General features: G+C 55.2%; 3 protein-coding genes across 5 annotated transcripts; 2 read left to right on the top strand and 1 right to left on the bottom strand.

The window, feature by feature from the left end:
* Positions 1-28: 28 nt before the first annotated feature.
* Positions 29-1,143, bottom strand: RPS28 (ribosomal protein S28). Its single transcript, XM_021705025.1, has 4 exons — positions 1,080-1,143; positions 936-983; positions 307-440; positions 29-108 (listed from the first exon to the last, which is right to left on the bottom strand). The coding sequence occupies exons 1-3, from the start codon at positions 1,116-1,118 to the stop codon at positions 318-320; spliced, it is 210 nt and encodes a 69-aa protein (XP_021560700.1). The 5' UTR covers positions 1,119-1,143; the 3' UTR covers positions 29-108; positions 307-317.
* Positions 1,122-8,563, top strand: NDUFA7 (NADH:ubiquinone oxidoreductase subunit A7). 2 transcript variants are annotated; one of them, XM_021705024.1, is made up of 4 exons: positions 1,122-1,328; positions 1,751-1,800; positions 5,086-5,235; positions 8,341-8,563. In XM_021705024.1, exons 1-4 carry the CDS (start codon positions 1,278-1,280, stop codon positions 8,429-8,431), a joined length of 342 nt encoding a protein of 113 aa, XP_021560699.1. In that variant the 5' UTR covers positions 1,122-1,277; the 3' UTR covers positions 8,432-8,563. The 2 variants fall into 2 exon arrangements, with proteins under 2 accessions (XP_021560699.1, XP_044774210.1); XM_044918275.1 differs by having other exon boundaries at positions 1,312-1,800.
* Positions 8,564-11,165: 2,602 nt separating this feature from the next.
* On the top strand, positions 11,166-15,599 carry CD320 (CD320 molecule). 2 transcript variants are annotated; one of them, XM_021705328.1, is made up of 5 exons: positions 11,166-11,404; positions 13,938-14,051; positions 14,398-14,631; positions 14,887-15,045; positions 15,147-15,599. In XM_021705328.1, exons 1-5 carry the CDS (start codon positions 11,278-11,280, stop codon positions 15,287-15,289), a joined length of 777 nt encoding a protein of 258 aa, XP_021561003.1. In that variant the 5' UTR covers positions 11,166-11,277; the 3' UTR covers positions 15,290-15,599. The 2 variants fall into 2 exon arrangements, with proteins under 2 accessions (XP_021561003.1, XP_044774208.1); XM_044918273.1 differs by having other exon boundaries at positions 13,926-14,051.
* Positions 15,600-16,361: the final 762 nt, after the last annotated feature.

Here is a 16,361-nt window from a genome sequence, read left to right as displayed (position 1 = left end):
CCTAGTGACAGCGAGACAAGATCCCGAGTTTACATACAACATAAACGCTTTATTAACAATCGCAGATCATCCCTGTGAGCCAAGTGGTCGACCCAGACATCCAGGACCCTGTAAACAAACCCAAACATGAGATTCTGAAGGGACACCCAGCAACTGGCAAACTCCCACCCCCATCTCGCAAATCTCAGTAGACTCTTTCTACACTTCCCACCCCAAGAGCCTCTCACCCATGGATTTGGCGAAGCCTTCCTACCTCCACCAAGGGTCTAATGGGCCTGCTGTTTCCCACCCCTGTCCCGCACTCACCAGCCACAAGTTCAGCGCAACCTCCGAGCTTCTCGCTCTGACTCCAATAGGGTGAGCACGTCCCCCTCGCGCACGGGGCCTTTCACGTTGCGGATGATGGAGCGGCTCGTGTCGTCCATGAACTCCACGCGCACCTACGGGACCCATCGGGAGGACGCAAACGAGTTAGGGTCAGCCGCGGATAAGCACCGCGGGCTGGGCAGCAGGTTTCGATTCAGAGGACGTGCTGGGACCGGCCCAGAGATACTTAGAAAGGGGACTCCGTCTGGGAGGCAGAGCCGAGCCAGGAAAGAAGCCCAAGAGAGCCAAGTCGTGGAGAACAAAGTTCTCGAGCGGCAAAAGCAGTCACCAGGAGGGAGAGCTGCAGCTCTGGTCCTGTTCGGAAGGGGAGCACACTCGGCAGGGCATGGAGCCACAAAGAGGTCGTAGAACGGGCTAAGCCACGAGAAAAAGCAACGTCAGAGCCTGGGGAGTGAGGGCGACGGAGCTCAGACCCGGTGGGCAGGGCCCTAGTGAGGTCTCGGGGCACTCCGGGAGCCCTGGGATATAGGGACTCCGGTTCTCAGGGTACAGCTGGACAGGCAGTCAACAGGGCTCAGATCCCGGGGCGTCCCCCCCAGCGCGCTCACCTGCGTGCACTGTCCTTGCGAGCCGGTCCTGCCCAGAACCTTGGTGACCTGGCGGAGAGAAGCTGGGATCAGACCTGGGGAGCCCGACCCCCCCACACCCCATCTCTCTTCATCCCAGCCCCCAAATCAGGACGCCCACCTCACCCTGGCCAACTTGATGGGCTGCACACGGCTCGTGTCCATGATGGCGGCGCGGCGGCGGTCTGGCGGAGAGGGGTCACGTGCTCCGAGAAGAACTTTTATACTCCATTCTAGCCCCTCCAGCTCTCGCGAGACCATCAACGTTCTTCCCAGCAGCCCTCGCGGTAGAGAGTCGCCACCGTCCTTCAGTGCAAACGGAAGATGGCGTCCGCTACCCGCTTCATCCAGCGGCTGCGGAACTGGGCATCCGGGGTGCGCGGGGCTGAAAGGGCCATACGAGGCGGGGAGGGGGGGCTGTGGGCTCCGTGCGCCTTGGACCCGCTCCCGCTAGTCCCCTTCCTCCTGCACCCTTGGGCCTGAGGCTTTTAGTGCCGAGATCCCCCTAGGCCGGAATCCGTGTCTCAGCCCGGGACTCCTAACCCGTGACTCCTTCAGCCAACACACCCACCTCCACCCCAGCCCTGGACCCATTCTGGCCTACTCCGGGACCTTCTTAGCCCTGTATCTTGTGGCCCCGGGCCTAGATTTCCTTTTCACCTCCAGGGCCCATATCCCTGTACCATCCCTGTACCATCGCCGACCTTCCCTTCTCCACCCTTGGGATGCCTCTGTTCCCTCGCCCTCTCCTCTCCTGGAGTGCCCTGCGGGTTGACCTCCTTCCTCTCCTCCCACAGCACGATTTGCAGACGAAGTTGCAGCTGCGCTACCAGGAGATCTCCAAGCGGTGAGCCAGCCCCGCTCGCTGCCCACATTCCGTCCTTGTCCTGTTACTGTTACATCAAGAACAAAATTCGTATTCCGTTACACCCCCTTTGCGCTAGGCCGGAATCTTGCCTCCGGTCCCTGGCAGGATGTGGAAGCAGATGTTTGCTTTTAACTTTCCTGTACTCAGAGCCGGCTGCGCGTGGAACAGTCAGGTTAGACATGAATTCAGCGCGGGGATCGTGTAGCTGTTCAGTCCTCAGTGTGGTCCTGCCAGTTGATGTTATCTTCTCCAAGCTACAAATGAAAAAAATGTGAGGTTCAGCGAGACAATCATTTGCTTAAAGTCACTCAGAAGCTAGAAAGTGACAGCTGGGATTTGAACCCAGAAGTGTCTTGATTCCAAACTCATTTATGTCCAAAGATTACTTAATATTTCCAAGCCCCTGCCATGTCCTCAGGGATACCAGCACCAACAAGAAAAGTTATTATCCTCATTCCTTTCATGGAGCTCAAGTTCTAGGAAGAGTGAAACATAGTAGGGAAATAAACGCAACAGGTAAAAAGTATTCTGGAATTCTGTGAAGACAAAATGAAGTAGAGTAAGCTGGAGGGTGGCTACCTCAGGTCAGGTGGTCAGGAAAGGTCTTTTTTTCTGGGATTGACGTTTGAATCACCTGAATAATAAGGAGCCAAAGGGTAATTATTGAAAGAATATTTGGGACAGAGGGAACAGTACACGCCAAGGCTGTTGAGGCCCGACAGAGCCAGAAGTAGGAAGGAGGCCAGTGTGGCTGGAACAACACATGGAGCAAAAGAGGGATAGCCGTATATTGGAAGTCAGAGGAGTAGGCAAAGGTAAGGCAGCCATTGAGGATTAGCATGAAAGGAAGACAACTAGCATTTGAATAACCAAATTTATGTGAATGCCTACCTGTTGTAACTAATTCCAAATATCAGAAGTTTGAAATTGCTTTCTATCCAGGGTAATTGGTGGGCCAGTTGAGGAAACCCGTTTATAAAATTTCCAACCTCCTTAGGGTAGTCGCGCCCCCTAGTGATTCATGTGTGTCTGTTGGGCACCTGATTCTTAACCCTTCTGCTAGGTGGCAGAAAGCTATGGCCACACCCACAGGGGGGGTCATCTGCACTCCAGAAGTTAAGCAAATTCTGGGAGTTAGCAATGGCCTTCTGGTTTCGGGGTATGATCTCCCCAGAAGCTACCCAGTCAATGGATTTTAGAGCAAGTTTTCGCGCAGCCATCTTGAGATCCTTCACCGACCCCGGCGGCCCAGAGACCACAGCAGCAAGGAACGGACCAGAAGTTAAGCAAATTCTAATTGCCCATGGGATATTGCCTTTTTTTTTTTTTTAAGATTTTATTTTTAAGTAATCTCTACACCAAACGTGGGGCTTGAACTCACAACCCGGAGATCAAGAGTCGCACGCTCCACAGAGCCAGCCAGGTGCCCCAAGATATTGCTTTTATTTATTTATTTTTAAAAAGATTTTATTTATTTATTTGACAGAAAGAGAGAGATAGTGAGAGCAGGAACACAAGAAGGGGGAGTGGGAGAGGGAGAAGCAGGCCTCCCGCAGAGCAGGGAGCCCGATGCGGTGCTCGATCCTGAGACTCCGGGATCATGACCCAAGCCGAAGGCAGACGTTTAACAACTGAGGCACCCAGGCGCCCCTATTTATTTATTTTATTTTAAAGATTTTATGTATTTGACAGAGAGAGACACAGCGAGAGAGGTACACAAGCAGGGGGAGTGGGAGAGGGAGAAGCAGGCTTCCCTCTGAGCAGGGAGCCCGATGCGGAACTCTATCCCAGAACCCTGGGATCATGACCTGAGCTGAAGACAGACGCTTAACGACTGAGCCACCCAGGGGCCCCTATTTATTTATTTTAAAGATTTTATTTATTTACCTATTTAGAGAGAGCGAGAGTGTGCGCACACACATGTGAGCTGGGGGCAGGGCAGAGGGAGCAGAAAGAGCATCTCAAGCAGACGCACACTGAGTGCAGAGCCTGACGGAGGGACCCTGAGATCATGACCTGAGCTAAAACCAAGAGTGGGACACTTAACCGACTGAGCCACCCAGGTGCCCAAAGGATATTGGTTTTAATTTTAATTTTTATATTTTTATGTATATTTCTCATTTTTTTAATACAATGGCTATCACTTGTTTTAAGAAAAACTCGAGTCCTGGCAAAACAGTTACCAGACAAATTATTTTAAAACATGGTTGAATGAAAACCTGATGATTTTATGATTTCTCCTCTATTTTTTCGGCCTTTCCTCTCTGCTATGTTTTCCAGGGAGGCTTCTCTTCTTTTGAGGTTAGTGTTTCCATTTTAGGCTTCTAGCTTCTTTGTAAATTCACCCTAGGTTTTAGCCCAACCCAGGACAGAGCTCTATTCACTCGTCTGCCCCCACCCCCTACCCCAGCTCTGGCTATAGTGTTGGCGACCAGGCAGGAAATGCAGGGACCTCAGAGGACAAGGTGCTCTTTGAGTAATAAGCCTTGATCCCAGTAAGGTTCTTCAGAGAGTTCCTGAGATAACCAGAAACCCAGGAATTCTGGAGCCTGGCCTTTGAAAACAAAGACCCTCAGAATAAGCTAAGTCTGGGGCTGTTGCCCAAGCATTTATACAGTGACTACTGGATATGAGGTGGGCAGAGCCTCAGACCCTGGCCTCTTCCTTTCCTGAGCTCCTGCAGGTGGAAGTGAGGCCAGATGCAAGCTTTGGGCCATGGTGGAGTGGGAACAGGCCTGGGTGTCCAGTCTGGGCTGCCCCCTTCCCTGAGAAGCCTCAGAAAAGGTCCTCCATACATCTGGGGCATATCTAGGCCTTGCCTTCCAGCACCTTCACATTCAAAGCAGAGACTGCTACCTGCTTCAGGGCCTTGGATCCTCCCTACCCGTACATCCACGACAGTGTGCCAAGGGATTCCCCTGGCCTGCAGCCCAGTGACTGAGGCGGCTGAGGCCAGCCTAGCCAGAAAGAATGACTTTCTATTAGGGGTGCCTGGGGGGCTCATTCAGTTAAGCGTCTGACTGGGTTTCCGCTCAGGTCATGATCTTGGGGTTGGAGATCAAGCCCCCTGTCAGGCTCTGTGCACAGGGTGGAGTCTGCTTGAGAATCTTTCTCCCTCCTTCCGCCCTGCCTTCCCCTCTCCCCTCCCTTCCCCTCCCTTTGGGTGTGTGCGAGCATGCTCGCGCTCTCTCAAATAAATAAATAAAATCTTTTTTAAAAAAGTGACTTTCGGTTAGCTTCAATGGTGGTGTTCTTTTCCCTCAGAACTCAGCCTCCTCCCAAGCTCCCTGTGGGCCCCAGCCACAAGCTCTCCAGCAACCACTATTACACTCGTGATGGCCGCCGGGAAGCCATGCCGCCCTCAATCGTCATGTCCTCACAGAAGGTATTGGCGTCAGGCAAGCCTGCAGAGAGGTGAGGACATCATAGCCTGAAACGAGCCCTTTCTCTTGCTTGTGCTTTTCAAGGTCCTACTTACTGAGCCATCAGCTGTGTCAGGAACTGTGCTTCCGGGGCTTTTCAGGGGAGAGCTCTTTGAATCCCCACCCAGCCCAGGGTAGGGGTTGGGCCTCAGCCAGGGGAGTGTTTCCTACAAAGCAAATGAAGCTCCAGGCTCCCATCAAGGGCTCTGGGAGAAGACCAGGTGTTGTTTTTGTAGTGTTTGTTTTTTTTTTAATTGAGGCGTAATTGACATATAACATTATGTGAGTTTCAGGTGTACAATGTAAAGATTTGATATTTGTGTACATTGTGAAATGATCACCATAGTAAGTCTTATTTACACGTTTTTTTCTTGTGATGAGAACCTTTAAGATCTACTCTTAGCAACTTTCAAATATGCAAGAGTATTGTTAACTACAGTCACCATGCTGTACAGTACATCCCTGGGACTTATTTATTTTATAATGGGAAGTTTGTACCTTTTGGCCCCCTTCACTCATTTCACCCACCCCGTACCTGTCTCCTGCCTCTGGTGACCATCAGTCTGTTCTCTGTATCTTTGAGTTTGGTTTTTTGTTTTGTTTTTAGATTCCACACATAAGTGAGATCCTACAGTATTTGTCTCTGATTTATTTCACTTGGCCTAGTACTCTCAGGGTCCATACATGTTGTTGCAAATGGAGGATTTCTTTCTTTTTTTATGGCTGAAAAGTATTCCATTCTGTGTGTATACGTGTATTATGTATGTGTATATATACACACACACCCCGCACATCTTCTTTGTACTCTTCTTAAAGAAAGAATTGTATTTTTTTTTAAGTAGGCTCCACACCCAACATGGGGCTTTTTTTTTCTAAGATTTTTATTTTTTATTTATTTCTTCATGAGAGAGAGAGAGAGAGAGGCATAGGGAGAAGCAGGCTCCCTGCAGAGCAGGGAGCCCGATGCAGGACTTGATCACAAGACCCTGGGATCATGACCTGAGCTGAAGGGAGACACTTAACCGACTGAGCCACCCAGGCACCCCCCAACATGGGGCTTGAACTCACGACCCTGAAATCAAGAGTCGGATGCTCCACCAACTGAACCAGCCAGGCGCCCCAAAGAAAGAATTGTATAAATCTCAGGCCCCTTAAAATCGGTTTGGTCCCTGGCCTCAGGTGCCTTCTCTTAAATAAATGGGGACGATAACAATATCTACTTTAGGGAGTTTATCTCAGTCCACTTGGCTGCTATGACAGTATCATAGACTGTGGTGGCTTATAAACAACAGAAACATATTTCCCACAGTTCTGGAGGCTGGGAAGTCCAGGATCAAGGTGCTGGTAGATTCCATGTCTGGTGAGGGCACTCTTCTTGGTTCACAGATGGCATTTTCTTGCTATGTCCTCACATGGTGGAAGGGTTAAGGGGTGTCTAGGATCTCTTATAAGGGCACTAATCCCATTCATGAGGGCTCCTCCTTCAGGACCTAATCACCTCCCAAGTGCTCTACCTCCAAATACCATCATCTTGGGGGTTGCAGTTTCAACATAGGAGTTTGGGAGAGACAAAACATTCGGTCTATAGCAGAGTTGTTATGAAGGTTAATCTTCATAATTAACATCTGTAAGGTTTTAGAATGGAGTCAATGCCATGCCTGCCTACTTACCTCTCCACAAGTTAGGCAGTGATGGCCCCTGTTGGAGAAGAGGAAATTGAGGCACAAAGAGGCCACGTGACCTAACCGGGTCACACAGCTAGTGGGGAGCAGAAGCAGGATTTCAAACCAGTTTGCTCAGACCCCAGTGGTGTCTGGGCTCTACAGCCAGTTCATGGTGTGGTCTGCAGCCAGTGTTTTGGCTTTGTTGAGCCTCCGTTTCTTCATCTGTAAATCAGGGGTGGGCTTGCAGTGTGACAAGCTCTGTAAGGTGATGAGGCCAGGTAGGGCCTGCTGTATAGTTAGAACTTGGTGAATGGTCCTTGTTACCTTCTGATTCGCCAGAGTCCAGCACCAGACTGGCACACGACCCAATTCTCCCCAGACTCCCTCACTTGCCCCTGGGATGCCTGCATTTCCTAGGGAGGCTGCTTCTGCCTCTTCCACCTCCTTCAGACTCCTGGGAGGGTGGGAGGCCCTGGAACCCCTGCTCCTGGGAGCGTCCTCCACAATGAGAGCCTGCGCGCCCACCTCCTCTCCCTTTGGACTTAACCGTGTGTGCAAGCCTCTCCAGCCCTAGGCACCAGGGGCTTGGGTGTCTCAGGAGGCACCTGCCTTGGATTTGTCGTCACAGTGTCTTTCCTTGGGGCTCACTCTGGGCCAAACGGTGTATTCTTCTTCTTTTTTTTTTTTTTTAAGATTTATTTTTTTATTTTAGAGAGAGAGTGCTTGCATGTGCATACACACACAAGCAGGGGGAGGGGCAGAGGGAGAGAGAGAGGGGAAGCAGACTTCCGCTCACTGGGGAGCCTGATGCAGGGCTCAGTCTCAGGACCCTGAGATCATGACCTGAACCGAAACCAAGAGTCCTACGCCTAACCAATTGAACCACCCAGGCGCCCCAAAAGGTGTATTTTTCAATTGCACTTGACTCTCAGCCTCATTAGACTATGGCCTGGTCTTAGCGCTGTGCTGGGGCACATGCCAGGCCTGCCACGTGGCAAGTGCTCAGCACCCAAGGGAGGAGACAGCAGTGGGCACATGTCGCCTGATTGCTTGGCCCTTTTGCCAGTGTCCTGTTTGGGGGCAGCAGGAATGGGGTGCTCGTCCACCCTGGGGCCACAAGTGGGAAGGGGTGCTAGAGGAGGAGCCCAACTATTTATGGCTGGCTTTGAGCTCAGGAGCCAGGGCAGGTTGACTGGGGGTTCACATGGGGGCTGGGGCAGGAAGGGGGCTGGCCAGCTCCCAGCAAGGGTTGGCTGACCCTTTGGGGGACCCTGGTGAAGGAGTTTGGGCGCTCTGAAATACCCTCACTCGGGCCTGCAGACCCAGAGTCTCGGCAGGCGTGGTCTTGCTGGGCACAGGTGTGGGCTCCCTCAGATCCCTCCTCGCTGCTCTCTGGAGACCCGGCCCTAAGCAAAGTCTCTTTTCCCTTCCAGCTCGGCTGCAGCTGCCACAGGGAAGAAGGCTGTGCCCCCAGCTCCTCCCATGAAGAGGTGGGAACTGTCCAAAGACCAGCCTTACCTGTGACTCTGCGCACCCCCACCCCCACCCGGGGCACCTGGCTGGGCCCTCAGGGCCACCTGATGCTTCCCCTCCTTGTATTCCTTCCCGGGAGAACGTGACCTAACTTAACGACAAATACACCTAGCTCTCCAGTATCACTTCCGTTCTAACTTTTGAAGCCCCTACCACTTACCTGGTTTTCCTGGTGAAGTCTCTTCACTCTGCCAGCACTCCAGGGGCAGGGGAGGGAGCAGGGGTTCGTGAGCTTCAGGGTGACACGCTGCCATTGGGCACCGAGTCTGATGCCATGGCGTCCAGGGGCTCCGGCATTGTCACCATCCCTTCCCTGGGGGCCTGGCTAACCTAGAGAGCAGTACACTGGGTTCCAGGGCCTGTGGGTGTTTGGGGGGGCACTGATGGTGAAGGACTGCGGGGCTGAACACAAGCTGCTCCCTTAGGTTTCTCAAGAGCTCCTGTTGCCGTTGCTCATGAGGACACTGGCCAGCACCCCTCCACCGCCGCCCCCATCTGACTGTGAGCACCCTACAGCTTGGTGGGGGTGACCAAGGACAGCAGGGCAACTCCCAGGGGAGGCTCACCTAGGACAGGTGAGGGAAGGCCTTCCTGAGCCAGAAACGTTTCTATGTGGGCCTGGGGAGCGAGGCGGGGTGAGCCTAGGAAAGGAAGGGGTTGGACCTTGTGGAGGAATGAACAGTGGAGTGAAAGCCAGAAAAGAAGCAACCCAAGTCTGGCCGCAGGGAATGGGGAGCCATGTAGGGACCTCAAGTGGACGTGTGTCATGGCTGCCCTATGGAAGAACCCCACAGTCCTTCAGTAGGCAGAAGAGATGTGTGATGATCAGAGTGTTGAGACTGCCCTGCTTTCTGGAAGCGCAGAGCAAGGCAGGAAAGGGTCCCAGTCCCAGGCAGGATGTATCCTGGAGCCCCACAGTGGGCCATATAAATGCTAAAAGCTCATCTGGGAGAAAACCCTGGGCTGCAGCCCCCAGGGCAGGCTTTCTGGAGGAGTTGGGACTCTAATAGGAGCAAAGGTTGAGTCAGATTCAGAAAGGAGATTGGGAGGGAGAGGAAGTCTGAGGGCACAAGGAAGGCAGCCCTGAGGGCTTCCACAGACTGCAGGTAAGATAACGCCATTGAAGGTTTCTGAATAGTTCTTATGCACAGACTTGAAATTTCACAAGGGAGTGGGGGTGGGAAGGAGGTCTGATACCTGAGCTCTGCATGCTAGGTACTGTTTTGAACGCTTTCAGGATCTCAGCTCCTTCGTGGAGCAATCCCGCCACACCCCCTCGGCAGAAAAACAGGAATGGAAGGACAAGAACTAGCTCAGGCTCACTGAAATTGAACCTGGCAGCTGATGAGTCTGCCTAACTACTACAAATCCATGGCTTCTTCAGCTTTTATCCCTGCACCCCCGAGACCTCTGAGCCTCAAAGATGGGACGCTCCCCACCCCTGCAGTGCACAGTCCTGTTTGTCACCTTTCCACCTGCCTCTGCACACCTTAGCCTCTTACCCATTTCCCCGGGGAATCTGGGAGGTTTTGAAACAACAAAAAACCCCACCACACACACATATAATATACACTGTCCAAAAGCAGCTGTAACTTACAACATTTTCAAATAGTGAAGCTTGCAAACAACCTGCAAACAGAGCCCCTTGCGGGAAAAACCTGGATGCTTTAGTGTTGCTTCCCAGGAAATGGGGGGGTGCGGCGGGGGTGGGGGTGGTGGTGGTAAATGCTTGCATACCTAACACTGAGGGACTGCCACTTGTCTGGGGTTCTGCTGGCCGTCCGACCCGTTGCTTCTGAAGGCAGAGCTATCTATAAAATATTTATTTTCTTTTTTTTTTTTTTTTTTTTTTTTTTAAAGATTTTATTTATTTATTTGACAGAGACAGAGACAGCGAGAGCAGGAACACAAGCAGGGGGAGTGGGAGAGGGAGGAGCAGGCTTCCTGCTGAGCCGGGAGCCCGATGTGGGACTCGATCCCAGGACCCTGGGATCATGACCTGAGCCGAAGGCAGTCGCTTAACCAACTGAGCCACCCAGGCGCCCTAAAATATTTATTTTCAAGAAAATAACAGCCTCTGATTGGCTAGAAGGTTTGTATTTTATGTGCTTATTGGTTGAGCCTGAGAAGAGAAAGCCCATGGGCTGCCTTTGCACATCTTGTTCCGGAAGAATAATACCCACCTACCTGTGAGGAAGACTGCAGGAGGCAGTGGGCGTGGGTGAGCGCATCCAGGTGCGAGGGACAGGACCCTTGATGAAAGCCAGGACCTTCTGGAAGTGTTTCGTTCATTTATTCACTAAATATTTAAGAGCCTACTATTGTGGCAGACGCTCTGCTAGGCACCGGGGATGCAGTGAACAACACAGCATTCCTGTCCTGCGGTGACCTTCTAGTGAGTCATCAGACACTAAGTCAAAGTAAGCAAGGTAGAAAAAGCTGGGTGCACAAGGGAAGCGGGAGGAGGGAGGGGCTGCAGCCTGCCTGAGGGGAATGGCTGCCATATTAAATATGATAGTAACATTTGCTGCAGGATGCATGCAACACAGTCGATACTGTAAGTAGACAGCGACGAGTTCGTTTACATCCCCACAGTTTCTAACTTCAAATGGGCCCAACATCTTTCGATACACCTTGTCACTGGGAAAAGTGGGTTAGAGCCTCATATTGTGGGTCCCCTCGTATTCGGATGTTTACGGTACTCTTAGCCGCGGGCGCCGCGGATCCTCGGGGCGTGGGCCCCGCCCCCGGCCGCGGCGCGCGTGCGCGAGGATAAAAGCGAGGACCCGTGGGCGCGTGGTCAGTGTCAGAGCGGGGGCGGTGCGGCAAGTGGCTGCATGGCGCAGGGCGGAGTGCGGCGGATAGCGGCCCTGGGCCTGGCCCTGCGGCTGCTGCTCGGCTTTGGGCTGGGCCTGGAGGCCGCCCCGACCCCGGTCCCGATCCAGTTCTTGGCCCAGGCCCCAGGTGAGTGAGCTCCGCGCACCCCGCGCGCGCGCCCCTCGGGCGGCCCGGTCCCGCCCCGCGCGCCGGCCGCGCCTCGCCATTGGCTGTGCCGCTTGTTCGTCCCGGACACTCCCCCGGCACGTGGCTGGAGACTCTGGCCTGCAGGGAGCCCGGCCTGTGAGCGAGCTATCTCCAGTGGGGGACGGTCGCCTGGGTGGCTCTGCCTGCTCACACCCCACTCCTGCTCTGCTTTGGCGGACCTCTTTGTCACCTCCAAGCCGCCCTTCAGCCCAGCGTGGGCAGGAAGGCTCGTTGTAGCTCTGGTTGTCCGACCTCTGTGCATGGCCGGTCACCTGGCGCCTCTTGCAGCAGCTGCGCCCCTACACCCTTGTCCGACCCTGAGGCCATATGGCTGAGTTTCCTGGGCGACCAGCCCCCGCCCTCCCCATCCCTGCGCCTTCCTCCTCTGGCCTTAGAGAACAAAAGGTTTCTCTCCCTCCCTGTGACCCCAGGCCCTTGGACACCTGCTCCTGGGCCTAAGTGATCTTGATGGCCCTCTCTGATGTTCCCAGAGGCAGCTGGGTAGGATAGAGTGACCTCCCTGTAGGCACAGGTGACCTCCCTTTCAGCTGTGAGTTCCTGTCTGATGTGGTCTCCTGCCTCACCCCAAAGCCCCTGCCTTTACAGGCTAAATGTTCCTGGTTCTTTTAAGGAGGCAGGACTCACTTTAACCAAGTACCAAACTCAACAAGTGGTCTCCTCTCCTCGTGACACTGAGATAGGGACTCCTAGCTGACACTGAGATAGGGACTCCTAGCGTGCTCCTTTTACAGGGGAGGGAACTGAGGCTGGGAGGGAAAGTCACTGGTCACTTTTCACGCCTGTCTGGCCCCACAGCCCTAGGAGGCCTGGTCTGCTGTGCTCTGCCTCCCACTTTCCAGGAAGAACACACTCCAGGGAGGGAGGTCTGGAGGTTGGCAGGGCTGAGAATGGCTAGGCTTGGAGAGGAAGCCGCACCCAGAGACCGCCAGACGCCCCCCCCCCCCCCAAGTGGGTAGGGAAGGAAGCCAGCTCCAGGTCTGGCCACAGCTCTTCCTGGCTTCAAAAGCTCAGGGACTGTGTGGGCCACAGGTATCATTGGGCCTGGAAGCCTGTGGAGGGACTGGCGATGGAGAGAAGGGGGTTTGGGGGCTCAGGCCCTCGGAGTAAAGGTGGAAGTGGCAAGAGTACCAGGATCGACTGGAGTGCCACTAGGTTGGGGCCAAGCAGGTATTTGCACCCCCCTCACTGAGCCCAGGAAGAGAGCCTTAAAGGCCATTCCTTTCCTCAGTCTGTCAGGCTCCCTTCCTGCTGGCCCACGTTCTAGGCCCTTCTGTGCTCCTCCAGATCAGCATGTAGCCCGAGCCTCACTACCTGGGGTCTAGGAAGGCTCAGATCTCAATCAGGACACAGCCTTGATCCTTGTGTGACTTGTATCTGTACCGCCCTGGGCTTGCAGTCAGTACCGGCCCTTATCTTCACTGAGTGTCCAGTCTTTGTGGATACCAGTTTGAGGACCATTGTTGTAAGTGGAAGGCAGGGCTTCAGGCATCTCTGAGAGGTGCATGAGACCCTTTCCAAGAAAGAAGCTGAGATCTGAAGGCTGAGGAGGAATCACCAGTTGCAGAGTGGGGGGAGGAGAGGAGGCACTGGGCCAAGGATCAGCACAGGCAGAGTCCCTGAGGTGGAAACGAGCCGGACTCTTGGAGAACAGCGAGGAGTCCAGGACAGAGGGAGCTGGATGAAGAGGAAGAAGGAGGGAGGAGGTGAGGTCCAGGAAGGGTTCACGGCGGCGGGGCTGGGCCAGGCCTTGCGGCCACATAGACAAAATAGGGATTTGGTGTGAAAGGGTCAGGGGACCAGGGTATGGTTTTGAGCAGAGGGGAGGGCAAGGGCAGGAGACTGAATGATGTGACTCAGTGAGGTCCCCAGTGTCCAGATGGAGATGGGGACGGGGCCTGGTGAGGAGATGGCACATTCAGGATGGGGAAAGTGGTCGGATCTGGAAGGAATTTAGGAGGTGAGTGGACAACCCTTAGTAACTAAGTAGGTCCTCTGCCCAGGGCCTCTGTTTCCCATTGGCTAAGCAGGTGGGATATAACAGGCCCTGTTGACCCAGACCATGGGCCCGGTCCAGGGCAGGTTCAGAGATGGCCCGTACCCCAGTCTGTTTAACCGTGGATTTTGGAGGGCCTCTTGGGGAGACCATCTGGCCTGAAGCCTGGTAAAGACTCAGATCAGTGAGACCTGGGTTCATACCTGGGCTCTGCCACCAGCCCTGCAGCCCGGGGCCTTGCCTCTCTCCTCAGTGCCTTCTGCAGCATGGGGATGGCAGTAGAACCTGCCCTCCAAGCCTCCCACGGAGTAGGTCCTCAGCAAATGGTGGCTACCAGTGTCATTCCAACGCCCTGGGACCTGGCCTGCCTCCTGGTGGTCGCAGTCTGTAACCACTGTGCCCCTGGTAGTGGGGGGCGCGACTCGGGCCTCCCAGACCTCACTTGAGTGCATCTTGCAGGGTCGTGCCCGCCCACCAGCTTCCAGTGCCGCACCAGTGGCTTCTGCGTGCCCCTCACTCTGCGCTGCGACAGGGACAAGGACTGCCCCGACGGCAGCGATGAGGAGGAGTGCAGTGAGTAGCCGCGCTCCGGGGGCGGGGATTGAGGGGGCGGGGCCGCGGGAGGGGAGGTGCTGTGTGAGGGGTGTGGCCTTCAGGCGGGGGGGGTGATAATGGGGCGGGGCCTGAGGATGGGCAGGACTTACAAGAAGAGGTGGGTTTACTGGGAAGCGGACTTAGCGGGGGCCTTGGGAAGAGGGGCTTTCAGGGAGGCCAGTCCTTGGCAGGTGGAGCTAACAACAGGGAGTCTTTAGGATGCGTGGGTTTTCTAGGGTTACCTGTTTCTGGAAGGCCGGGTGGAGGGGCATACTGCAGCACTGTTGGGTGGGTGTTTGGCATCTGACTGATCTTGTAACCCCAGGAATCAAGCCTTGTGCCCAGGACGGAGAGTGCCAGCCACCCACTGGCAGCCCCTGCCCTTGTGACAACGTCGATGACTGCCCAGATGGCATCGTGGAGAATGTTCACAACTGCAGTTCCCAGCCCTGCCCGGCGGGGGAGCTCCGCTGCCTGCTAGGCGGTGCTTGCATCCCACGCACCTGGCTCTGCGATGGCCATCCGGACTGTCCCGCCTCCAGTGACGAGCTTGGCTGTGGTGTGTGTCATGGGACCTCCGCCTGCCTGGAGGGGTGGGGAGGGCTGGGCATTAGATAAAGACACCTGACACCTTCCGGTGGGTGACCAGGCTGAGGGTGTGGACGCTTGTATCCTCCCGTGCCTGCATCCCCATGGGGGCAGTGGAAGATGAGCCCCAAGGCCCCCCAGGCATTTGGAACACCTGTTCGTGTCCGACCCCACCCCCATCCTCAGTGCCCACTCCCTAGCTGCTGAATGCCTGGACTTATTGCAGGAACTGAGACTCTCCAGGAAGGGACTGCCACGTCCACGGGGACCCCTGTGACCCCGCACAGTGTCCCTTCTCTCAGGAATGCCACAACGAGCCCCATTGGGGACCAGGATTCTGTACAGTCTGGAAACCGGAGTGCTTGTGGGGTTATCGCGGCTGCGGGTAAGATGACCAGGCCCTCCCACTACTGGGGCCTGGGGAGGGGATAGACTGCAGACGCCCTTTCTCTGTGTGGCTGACTCCTGCCTGTCTGTCCCCCGCAGTGGTGCTCAGTGCCGGTGTGGCTGCCATCTCCCTGTTCGTGCTGTCCCGGCTCTGTGCCCGGGGGTGCCTGCGCCCGCTGGGGCTGCTGATGGTTGTGAAGGAGTCCCTGCTGCTGTCTGACAGGAGGACCTCACTGCTCTGAGGATGAGCTCTTGCCACCACAGCTGGTTCCTGAGCAGGGCCAGCTATGAGGACATGTACCCCCGCAGCTGCTGGCGCACCAGCCCTCAGACGTGGGTCCTTCTGGCCGGGCAGCACCCGGACCTGAGCTCCTGAGCTGGCCCCGGAGAGGTTGGGGGTGCCGGGACCCTCCCCCTGGATTCAGGGAGCCTGGGTGGGGAGTACGTCACAGCTGGAATTGAGGGGCTGGCCCCAGGCTGCTCCCAGGGGCGACCCCACACGTAGACACTCCTGCTGCCCCCATCTAAAGGTGCTGATTAAAGTCGCTTCACATCGTCTGCCTGCCTTTGGGCCTCTGTCTCCCTCTGCCTGGGCAGCCAGTGGTCTCCATTCCAGCCCCTCCTCCATGGTGGACGTGTCCCGAGAGAGTGGGACTCGGGGACCCAGCCCTGGGCGCTCCCTCGACCACTCTGCCTCTGGCTTCCTGGCGCAGCGGGGTGGTCTGTATTACCCGCCGGCTCCTGTGCAGAGGAGAGAACTTGGGCAGGGCCCCCCGGAGTCCTGGGGGGCCGCCATCCATCAAGGCTTTTTCCTCTTTGAGATGTAAGCTGGGCATCCCAGGGTTGGTCTGGGCTCCACCCAGTTTTAAAATGTAGGCTTGATTATTGTGCAGGTGAGGGCTGCCATTGAAAAGACAGTTCCCAAAAGACGGTGGGGCGGGGGTGCACACTACACCACACACGGGAAGGAAGCACAGGGTCAGGAGGCAGAGGAAGGAAAATGTGGGCAAGAACCTTTATTGTGGTTCCCGTGAGAAGGAACGGGTGAGGCAGGGTAATCGGGTTTGGGATTGGCTAATTTGAATAATCCCAGAGGGCTCTGGGGCAGTGCTGTCTGTCCCATAGGTACCAGCTTGTTGACAGTGACACCACTGGCTAGGAACGCCTGGGGCATCCGCCTGGGTCTGTGCTCTGCGTGGCCAGCCCCCAGAGACCTTAATCATCTGCAGCCAATGCTGTGGCTGGGCCGGCCCTTGTGGTTCTTGTCGCTGGACATACTTCAGCAAAGGCTATCTGGGAACTTCGAGGAACGAG

The sequence above is a fragment of the Neomonachus schauinslandi genome, chromosome 1, assembly GCF_002201575.2.
Source record: "Neomonachus schauinslandi chromosome 1, ASM220157v2, whole genome shotgun sequence".
In the NCBI taxonomy this organism is placed as follows: Eukaryota; Metazoa; Chordata; class Mammalia; order Carnivora; family Phocidae; genus Neomonachus; species Neomonachus schauinslandi.
Note: the sequence above shows the minus strand (reverse complement) of the source record. Positions and strands in the feature narration are given on the sequence as shown.

Bases quoted from the DNA above. Each gene is read 5' to 3' on its own strand.
- RPS28 (XM_021705025.1), bottom strand. From the start codon at position 1,118: ATGGACACGAGCCGTGTGCAGCCCATCAAGTTGGCCAGG. The intron at 984-1,079 runs GTGAGGTGGGCG...TCTCTCCGCCAG, and splicing joins AGCCCATCAAGTTGGCCAGG to GTCACCAAGGTTCTGGGCAG. The intron at 441-935 runs GTGAGCGCGCTG...TGGGTCCCGTAG, and splicing joins CGCAAGGACAGTGCACGCAG to GTGCGCGTGGAGTTCATGGA.
- NDUFA7 (XM_044918275.1), top strand. From the start codon at position 1,679: ATGCCTCTGTTCCCTCGCCCTCTCCTCTCCTGGAGTGCCCTGCGGGTT. The intron at 1,801-5,085 runs GTGAGCCAGCCC...CTTTTCCCTCAG, and splicing joins TACCAGGAGATCTCCAAGCG to AACTCAGCCTCCTCCCAAGC. The intron at 5,236-8,340 runs GTGAGGACATCA...TTTCCCTTCCAG, and splicing joins TCAGGCAAGCCTGCAGAGAG to CTCGGCTGCAGCTGCCACAG.
- CD320 (XM_044918273.1), top strand. From the start codon at position 11,278: ATGGCGCAGGGCGGAGTGCGGCGGATAGCGGCCCTGGGCCTGGCCCTG. The intron at 11,405-13,925 runs GTGAGTGAGCTC...ACCTCACTTGAG, and splicing joins GTTCTTGGCCCAGGCCCCAG to TGCATCTTGCAGGGTCGTGC. The intron at 14,052-14,397 runs GTGAGTAGCCGC...TTGTAACCCCAG, and splicing joins CAGCGATGAGGAGGAGTGCA to GAATCAAGCCTTGTGCCCAG.